At 37.6% G+C, this 10,332-nt stretch overlaps 1 protein-coding gene across 1 annotated transcript in view; it reads right to left on the bottom strand.

Annotated features, from left to right (window-relative positions):
- Positions 1–56: 56 nt before the first annotated feature.
- The window catches only part of nbeab (neurobeachin b), a 328,780-nt gene continuing 318,504 nt past the window's right edge, over positions 57–10,332 (bottom strand). The window contains exons 50-56 of the mRNA XM_065280795.2: positions 8,582–8,653; positions 8,019–8,174; positions 7,229–7,399; positions 2,500–2,601; positions 2,186–2,382; positions 1,045–1,196; positions 57–962 (exon numbers count right to left, since the gene is read on the bottom strand). Coding sequence (XP_065136867.1) covers positions 872–962; positions 1,045–1,196; positions 2,186–2,382; positions 2,500–2,601; positions 7,229–7,399; positions 8,019–8,174; positions 8,582–8,653 — 941 coding nt within the window. The 3' untranslated portion in view covers positions 57–871. The remainder of the gene's footprint in view (positions 963–1,044; positions 1,197–2,185; positions 2,383–2,499; positions 2,602–7,228; positions 7,400–8,018; positions 8,175–8,581; positions 8,654–10,332) is intronic.

Raw genomic sequence — 10,332 nt, 5'->3', positions numbered from 1 at the left:
TGTTTATCCTCATTTAGTGCTTAACATTTATGGACAAAGCCAACAAGGACAACACATTTCCTTAAAGGTTTTTAATGCTGCATACAGTACATCATACAGTACATCTCCAGATTAACCTGGTTAACAATTAGAAATAAAATAGATTTACGACAGACAAATCTTTCATCCTCACGCAGTCAGACTTACTCAACATTCAAATACAGCACGTCACGGTAAACAAAAGTGCTTTTTCCCCTCACATTAATCATATCAAAAACGTTTGATGTCAAATGCAGGAATACAAGACAGACAAAGTTTAGAAAGTAGCATACCACACGAATGTTTTAAATAAACATAGATTTTATATCATAAGCTCAGCATCAGAGGAGTTTGGCAATGTTTTTTTTCTCAAAAGATTCTTAAAAAAACTTAAAGAAAGCGATATATGCTGCGAGCAGGTAGAAAATTAAACCCCATAAAAATACTGTTATCGGTTCTCTATGCAAAATGTTGTTTTCACATTTGAAATGACAGGACTACAAGTAAAAGCCTGTTTCAAACCTACTTGTAGCTGGCTCAGGTGTTACTAAGATCATATTTAGATCAAATAAGAAAAAAATTAAATGTGCTGGCCTCCGTCTGTGCTCTCGCTATTTATTTTAAAATCATCATCCATTGACTGCTCCTGTGCATTTTTGAAGACTTCATGCGTATAGCAAAACAGCAGAAATCTCACTTTTAAAACATTACATAAACTGCTCTAACGTCTTACTTGCGTTATTTCTTGATCTCCATTTCTTCTTCTGCGTTGCTCTGCCCCATGACGTGAGCTCCTGTGATGTCACGCGTTTTCTGAGACGGGAGCTGCCTGCCTGTCACTGGATGATTTTTCTCAGTACCTGTTTTGATGCTCGATGTGCCAGCGGTTAAAATCAATGTTGAAAGCCACAAAGCTACCAGACGCCATGCCTGTGACCAGAGTCCTGGAAGAGAAAAGATTGAGTGCTGTGAGCTTCTGACTGACTTTGGATTTGTCTTGTGTGCATGGTGAAACCAAAGACAAACCTCTGATCATGTGACAGATCCATTGCTCGAATGCCAGCGTCACAGCCTGGGTAGACGTAGAGCTGCTTGAAGTCGCAGGCTTGCCACACCTCCACCACTCCATTGTCTCCTCCGGTCACTAAATTCTGCCCATCGCTGCTCAGGAGAACAGCCTGAGAAATATATTAACATTTTTAAAACTGCATCAGGAGCATGTTATTTCATGTTTCCAACATATACACTAGAAAAAGTTTTTTTATTATTGTTTAATACGCCTACCTGCACTGCAAAAAAAAATTTTTCAAGAAAAAAATTCTTAGTATTTTTGTCTTGTTTTCAGTAAAAATATCTAAAAATTCTTAAATTAAGATGCTTTTTCTTGATGAGCAAAACGACCCAAGAAAATAAGTCTAGTTTTAGACCAAAAATATCAAATTTTTGTGAATTTGTGCATGAAACAAGCAAAAAAATCTGCAACTGGGGTAAGCAAAAAATATTGAAAATTCTTCTTTAAACACTAAATTCAAGAAAAGTTTGCTTAACCCCATTGGCAGATTATTTTGCTTGTTTTGACTTTTTGTATTTTTGTCTTGCTTTCAGTCTTAAATCAAGATGTTTGAGCAAAATGACCCAAGAAAATAAGTCTAGTTTTTAGACCAAAAATATGAAATTTAAATGACTTTGTGCATAAAACAAGCAAATAAAATCTGCCAATGGTGTAAGCAATTTTGAATTAAGTGTTTAAGAAAAATCGTCAAGATTTTTTGCTTGTTTTATTCACAAAATCACCTATATTTGAAATTTTTGGTCTAAAAACTAGACGTATTTTCTTGGGTTGTTTTGCTCATCAAGGTGTTGAGCATCTTAATTTAAGAATTTTTAGATATTTTTACTGAAAACAAGACAAAAATACTAAGAATTTTTTCTTATATATATATATATATAACGTTAGTTCCAATCCTTGATTCCGATTGGTCAAAAACTGTGCTTTATTAACAATAAAGCACTGCTAAGACCGTTTTACCCACATTTTTTAACTTTAATATTGTGTGGTAAACATTTTATAAAAGCAATAAGGTACTCGAGCAAGTGCTGTATCCTGAATAAGTTACGGCTGAAAAGGTTGCAGACACTCAAGTGAGAGCAAGTGTTGAGAACTTACACGTGTGGAGTCATTGATCTCCATTTGTGCCAGCAGTTTACCATTGATGCTGAAGTTACAGAACTGACCCCTGTCATAGTAAATGATGCAGTGGCCCTCACTGGACACTGAGATCAGACGAGGAAACACACAGTTGTCTGGGCCCTCAAGAGCCCTCAGAAGATCACCGGTGATGGTGTGAACCAGACACGGCCCCTCTGATCAGATAAACACATATAAATGATCAACACAACAGGTTACACATTATTCATTGCAAATACAAATTGCTTATTTAAATTAAACACGATTCACTTCATATCCGCTGTAACACAAACCTTTTGCTCCACTGATAACAATACCCAGCTCAGCGCACACAGAAACACACACCACCTCATAGTCATGACCCGTCAGAACCGCACGGGGTGCTGGATAATCACCTGCCAAAGACAATTACAGACAAACATTACTTAGTGATACACCAAAATACACAACTCTCTTGATAAAATGTACAAAATTGCAGCAAAACTTTACTGTCTAAAGGATGATAAAAAAGTGTGATATTAAATCCAAATGTGATATAAACTTCGAAAAATGCAATTGCACGCCATCATTAAATTAGGCTTATTGTACAGATCATAGGCGTACTGTAATTTCAAGAGGTGTTTGTTTGAGAAGTACCAGGCAACATCATTACACTGTCAGATGGCCCTCCTGTGGCTCAACCCATCACGCTCGAGGAAACGCGTGTATTTGTAGACACTTCTCTAAGTTAGAGAAGCAATTCAAGCATACTGAAATGAGCCTGTGGAGTAATTAGCTTGATTTGTGCACTGAGGAAGCAAAACAGTAATTATTAGCCGGAGGGATCAACATAATGTTTCTGCATGGATTAAACCATGATTTCTGTGAAGGTTTCAGTGATCCTAAACCCTTAATCATAGTTTGAACTTAACAAAACTGTGTAGCACAAAATAATGTGATACAAGTTAAATTAGTTTACACAAATATGAAAACCTCTTATATGAATAACATGGGTACAAATCAGCACAAGTAAGTTCAACACTGCAATAAAAGCTGGTTCAACTAAAAAAGTAAGTTAGCTGTTTGAGTTAATTCAACTTTTATTTTTAAGTTCAATAAACTGAACAATTTTAAGGCAAACAGCCAATTTACTTTTTAAAGTTGAATCAACAAATCAGTGCAATGTGGTGGCACACCGATAACTTTAAATCTTGTGGTTCTCATGTCTCGTGACTAAGGTATGCAAGAATCAATGCCGTTATCAATGTGCGTCGATATCAACGTATTTGTGCATGGATATGTGACATATCAATTGCTCAAAACATTTGCTCTGCATTGCAAAAAAATGATTTTCAAGAAAAAAATCGTAGTATTTTTGGCTTGTTTTCAGTAAAAATTTAAAAAAAATCTTAAATTAAGATGCTTTTTCTTGATGAGCAAAATGACCCAAGAAAATAAGTCTAGTTTTTAGACCAAAAATATAACATTTTTAATTGCATAAAATAAAATAAATAAAAATCTGCCAATGGGTATTTTTTCTTGAATTTAGTGTTTAAGAAAAATGTACAAGTTCAAAATGTTCAAATTTTGTTCTTTTTTGCTTACCCATTGGCACATTTTTTGGCTTGTTTTATGCACAAAATCACTTAAATTTGATATTTTTGGTCTAAAAACTAGACTTATTTTCTTAGGTGGTTTTCCCCATCAAGAAAAAGCATCTTAATTTAAGAATTTTTAGATATTTTTACTGAAAACAAGACAAAAATACTACAATTTTTTTTCTTGAAAATAATTTTTTGCAGTGTGCATTTATTTAGACTACAAAAATGACTTTCTTACTTAGCATTTTGGTCTTGTTTTCATCACAAATATCTAAAAATTCTTAAAGATGTATTTTCATGATCAGCAAAATGAAAATAAGTGTAATTTTTAGACAGAAAATATCAAATGTCAGTGAATTTATGCTTAAAACAAGCAATAAATAAATAAAAATCTGCCAATGGGGTTATAATCTTTTCTTGAATTTTTCTTGAATTAAGTGTTCAAAAGAAAGATTTTTTCTTACCCCATTGACAGATTTATTTGCTTGTTTTAACCACATATTCACTTAAATTGTATATTTTTGTCTTAAAACTAGACTTATTTTTTTTAATTGAATGTTTTTCCTTGATGAGCAAAATTACCTAAAAAAAGTTTTATATTTGTACTGAAAACAAGACAAAAATACCAAGAGCGTCATTTTTTGCATCTTCCCTCTTCAGTTAAACACAAACAAATAATTATATATCAAAATGCCATCATGTTATGTGACGCTTAACATTGTAAAGCTTCCATCCAGTTCCAACATCCATCAAGTTATCATTAAATAACTTCAGTGAGTACACTATTTGGGTGAACTAATAAGCAGCTGTAAATACTAAATAAAAGAAGTTGCTAAAAATACTCTTTCAGTTTTCAATTAGGTATATTAACATCCACATAATTAAGACCCAGATCATTACTTTGCATGCACAGCACTGTTAAATAAACCCAGAAATCAATAAAATGACCAGTCCAAATCCAGATGTTCTTAAAAGTCTGCAAGCAATCAAAGGTTACTGAGGCCTTAATCAATACAATCCCCATTCACTGCGACCTCCACAGGGGACCGTCTGACAGCACTAAGCCCAGCTGTGAGTGATACGTGTGGGACGTGTGTCAGCACCGGATCCCATGGGAGACCCCGGATCACCTTCACCACAAAAGATTTAATCAGTCGGCAACCGGGTCCTTCCAAACCCTGGAAACCTCCTGGGTCCCTTGCAGTACAGCAACACAATTAAGAGGTGTAAATTGGAGAACGGCTGCTGAAGTCGTGAAGCGCCGGGGTCTTGATTGAGCCGGACGGAATTTTAATCATTGCACATTTAAGACACGCTCTTGCTTTCTCGAGCAACTGTGAAATCAATTTCTACACCATGTCGGAGTGCCGAAGGGCCCCGTACTTGGATATCCGCTGAATATTCATAGAGGTCCCGACACTTCATTGGAAAGACGCATGAAAAAGCGCAGAGAGGCTTGATGCATCGCAGCTGAATTTACCACTGACATAAACACAAACAAGTTTGCTACTTTTTACACTTTTTATGTAACCATTTTGAGTACAAACCTCAAGGTGTAAAGTTTCTTTAAACATTATTTCACTTTAAATCACCAGAGGCATATAAAAGTAAAAAAAGAAAAGTTTTAAGCCTCACTAAAAATCTAGAAACTATTTTACCTTCTTATGTTTGGGCCAAATATGGACATTTTGTAGTTTCATTTTAACCAACAGTTGTGTTTGTCCATACTTTAAAATCTGTTTTAAATTCAATCCCATCGTTTGCTGCAAAATAAATAAATAAATAAAAATCCACCACTAGAGTGCACTGTTTATTTTCTAGAATACCAGACTATAAGACAAACCCTGTGAACATGAAAAAGTGCACTCCACACACTTTCAATCCATGCCATACATTTCACACAACAATTAAATTCGAAATAGTAACAATTTTATAAGCTATTATAAATTGCAACTTGACCTCAAACGTAATTTTATTATTATTATTGTAATTAAATTGTATTTCTCTATTGCTTTATATATTTTTGTTATATTATGTTTTGGGATGCATTTAAAACTATTGGCATCATGTACAGTGAGTTTGATAAAGTTATGCATAAGGCTTATATTATTAAATATAAAACTAGTTCTTTGTTCACAACTGTATTATTAGGGCACACAGTAAGCAGTTATGTGTGAATATCATGGGAGTTGTGTTTTCAGAGGCAGGGCTGTACGTGGCTAATTGGAGGAAGCCAGGCTGAAATCCTTAATGAAGTGTCTGAGCATCACCAAAGATAATGAGAGAACAAGCTCACCTAAAACACAGCGTCTGACACTTACAAACAACACATACTGCAATGAGAACAACACAGATACACAGCACACACACGCACACATATGTACGCACGCACGCACGCACGCACACACACACACACACACCACAAGTACCAGATACAAACTGTGTTCTTATTAACATGTTTTCAGTTGTTGTTACTAAAACACTTTATAATAAGGTTCATTTTGTTAACATTCCTTAATGCATAGACACGAACTAATGAGTAACATATTTTTCCAGCATTTATTCATCTTTTTTTTTACAGTAAAAACTTTAAATCTTTAAATCTAAACTTAAAACTTTTCTCTTTAACAAAGCATTCACATAATTTTCTAGTAAATTATACTTATCTCGCAATAGTTAGCTTGTACGGAACAAAGCATTCACATAACTTGTCTGGGAAATATACTAATGCAGCAATAGCTAGCCTGTCTGGAACCGAGCAGATATTAAATCACAACACTGTGTAACACTTGCATTACATGTGAATGGCCCTTACGCTAATAGGATTTTGTTTCTCGATCATGGTCTCGTTCTCGAACCTGAGGACATTGAGACAAACAGACAAACAGTTCCGGCTGCCTTGGAGGTCAACACACCACTGATATACTGGCCGCCCTTCAACCTGATGCTGCAGCCGATGCCTGACCACCGGCAGAACTCGTTTAATCTCCTTATCCATTTACATACAGTTACCATACCAAATAAATAAATAAATAAATATTTCCCTGATTGGCCAGCTAATCTGTACGTTGCGATTGGCCTGAATACCTCTGACGTCAGCTGGAAACGTGACGCTCCTTACCAGGTTTGAAAGATTAGCTCACAATGCAATGCTAAGAGGACTTACAGACTGTGAGACAAAGCGGGAGAAATTATTATAATGTCCGTCTTGTCTACATCACCAATCCCAGGAAGTAAACTGTTGCCTACAATCCGTGTGTTTGTTGTAGTCCAAGAAAAGAGCTTTTCGTTGGAGATGATAACTCGCGTCATCATTTACTTTGGAGTATGTACCTTTTTTGCATATCGTTAACATGTACTAATACACACCTACACACCAAAGGGAATGTAAAAATGTGAATGAGTTTCTGTTGCTGAGGTTGCTGATCTGAGATGTACTCACTGTTATTAGGGTTGTCTCCTATGATATGGTGTCGCCCGCTCCAGTACCACAGAAGAAGCGTTGCGTCTCTGGATCCGGACACAACGTAGCAGTCGCCGCCGATATAAGATTCTGAGCGGGCCAAACATGTGACCACATCCCAGTGTCCAAACACTATCTGTGTGAGTTTGCCTGCACATCAAAACACATGTGATGGTCAGGCCTGAAGACATGGGACTTCACTCTTAAAATCTTTGGTTGTTTCAACCCATGGCTGGGTAAAAAGCGTTGGTTTAAACTAATCTAGAAAATGTTTATATTTGACCCAACCATGGGTCAAAACCATGACCCCAGCCAGCATTTTGTGTTGAAGAAAACCTGAATGGCTTACTTTAATCCCACACTCTTAGAAAAAAGTACAAAAGTAGTTACTGGGGCAGTACTCTTTCAAAACGTACACCTTTGTACCTAAAGAGTGGTGCATATACCATAAGTACTTCACATGTACATATTGCTACCAAATGTATACATAGTGTATCTGTACCTACCTGGAACATATTAGTACCTTTTTAAAGGGTAAGCTCCCTGTGGGTTTGTCCCATTATTGGGTCTGCCAAAATATTTTACCCTAACCATGAGTTGCAAAACTGCAACACGGTCACTGCCAAAAGTTTTTTTGCACATTTTTCAACATGCTAAGTTATTAGAAATTATAATATTTCAAAACCAAATTGTGCCACTTTGCAACACTTTCTAAAATTCATGCCAGAGTCTTTGCCATGTCAGCACATACAGTACAGTAATCGCTCACCTGTGTCTGAGGAGTAAACACGGAAACTCTTGTCCCAGAAACCGCACACCAGGATGTACCGGTTATCTGCTGTTACCACGAAACACTGAGTGTTGATCTGAATACTCTGGTCAACCAGATCAGTGATCTGACGCTTGTTTGTGCCCGAGTTATTAGCTGGAACAGACATGTGCGATTCATATCATTCACAAACATTTTAAAGCTCTACAATCAGTAGATTCAGTTATACCATGGGGCTGTTGAATGCTTTATTCTGATTGGTTGAGAATTGTTTCACGGGTGTGCATTATTTTTCAATAAACGCACACCTGACCTGACAGTTATAGTAATAATAATCACCAGAGCAATGTCTGTGGTAAACATGGTATAAGCAGACTACGGACCTTTGAATTATTTGAATAAATAACGCGTCGTCGTGCCACCTTGGGTGTGCATTATTTTCAAATAATTCAACGGCCCGTCGTCAATTATTCCTTACATAACAATGTACACCATCTTCAACATGATGCAAGTCCCGATATTTAATGTAATTGTAATGTTTCATTAATCTGCATGTGACCTACCAATCAGAGGGTCCATCTCAATGGGTAAGTGGTGGGCCTGCTCTAATGAGTAACCTGGAGCTCCTCGAAGACCTGTGACACACACACACACACATACACACACACACACACACACACACACACACACACACACACACACACACACACACACACACACACACACACAGTTAAGAGGCAGAAACACATAGTTTAAAGCCTTCTATTATTTTCAAAAACCACAAAATTTCATCCCAGAGACACCTGCTCAAGTCCACTTCCTGACCCCTTCCCTAAAACAGGGGGGTCCACCAGCCATGCTTATTGATTTCTCTCTTTCTCTCCAGTGTCAGGCAGGCTAGAGCTATAGCACCCTTGAGGCAGGCCTGCGGGGCAGAGACAGCTATCTTGTGCTCTGGAAGCCACATTGGGAAAATGTGGTGGCCTTATTACGTTCATTATTTTTTGGTACGGGGGAACACGGCTGGTCGTGCAGCTGCAGCCATTAGCAGCGTGAGAGAACGAGGTTGCCACGTTTGGTCCTAACATCGCTGTAGGTGCGTTCCATTCGACCGTAAGTGGACTGCGAAGTGGACTTCACAGGGTATTCCGCCATCTTAAGTGAGATTCCAATCCGAAGGGAGCGAACATGTTCAGTTCGAAGGGCACTGCGCACGGCATAGGGAATCAGGGAACATCGATACATCACTTCACAGGAAGTGGAGAGCGATAATCACCCAACTGTCATTGCGCGCATCACGTGATCACCCGTCGGAACGGTCAGACCGCTATGCAATTATATGACAAGCGTTTAAAAACACATATATACACATAGTTAACCAAAGTTTAAAGTTTACTTTCATATTTGCATGACAGTTACAGCAGGGCTTCAATTCTGTTAATAGTCAAGTAATAGCAGCAATAGTCAATTAAAGTGTATAATAAACATACGTTTTTCATTACGTAGTACTCAATGTTTTTTTTATTGTATAGTGTACATATTTGAAATGTGATAGTAAATAAAAATTAAAATATGAATGTAGTCCTATATATATTTATGTTATATCAATCTGCGCGACCCCGTCGTTGACTTTCTTTGATGACGTTTGCAGGCCGTTCCAAATGAGCGGTTATTGTCCGTGAAGTCCACTTCAACTGATATACCGTGCTCAGGGAGTAGGGAGCAGTGAACACTCCGCAGGGACCCTGTCGAATGGAACGCACCTTGTGTGTTGCCGTGACAGCTGGGGAGGTGTGAGGCGAATGGAGAGGCCTTGATAGGCTAATTTAGCCCATCGCCACGGCGCCCGGCCTCTGACCTGCAGGTGAGGGGGCTCCTGAAGAGCGGCTAGTTGGGTAATGTTGTTCACACATGGCCAAGTGGTAACATGTGGACAGGGCTTATGTTGGAGCGTGTGGGTTAAATGTAATTTTTAGGAGAAATTAAGTGATTGGATGTTGTCAATGCATGGGGGGATTTTTATATTTCATCATCGGTTGCGTTATACTTTGTGCCAGGTGTGTGTATATGCATAGGGGTGGTTTCCAGGACAGGGATTAGACAAAAATAAATGTAAGACCTGTCCAAACTGAAAACTATTTCCATTGTCATATCTTAAAATACAACAGTGCCCTTTTTTTTTGCCTCAAAATGCACACAAGTAATGGGTGTCATTCATTAACTCTTTCACCGCCAGCGTTTTTAAAAAAAGTTGCCAGCCAGCGCCAGGGTTTTTCATGATTTTCACCAAAGTTTAATGCCTTCCAGAAAATGT

Source organism: Paramisgurnus dabryanus, chromosome 8 (assembly GCF_030506205.2).
Source record: "Paramisgurnus dabryanus chromosome 8, PD_genome_1.1, whole genome shotgun sequence".
Lineage (NCBI taxonomy): Eukaryota > Metazoa > Chordata > Actinopteri > Cypriniformes > Cobitidae > Paramisgurnus > Paramisgurnus dabryanus.
This window is presented reverse-complemented; position numbering and strand designations above follow the sequence as displayed.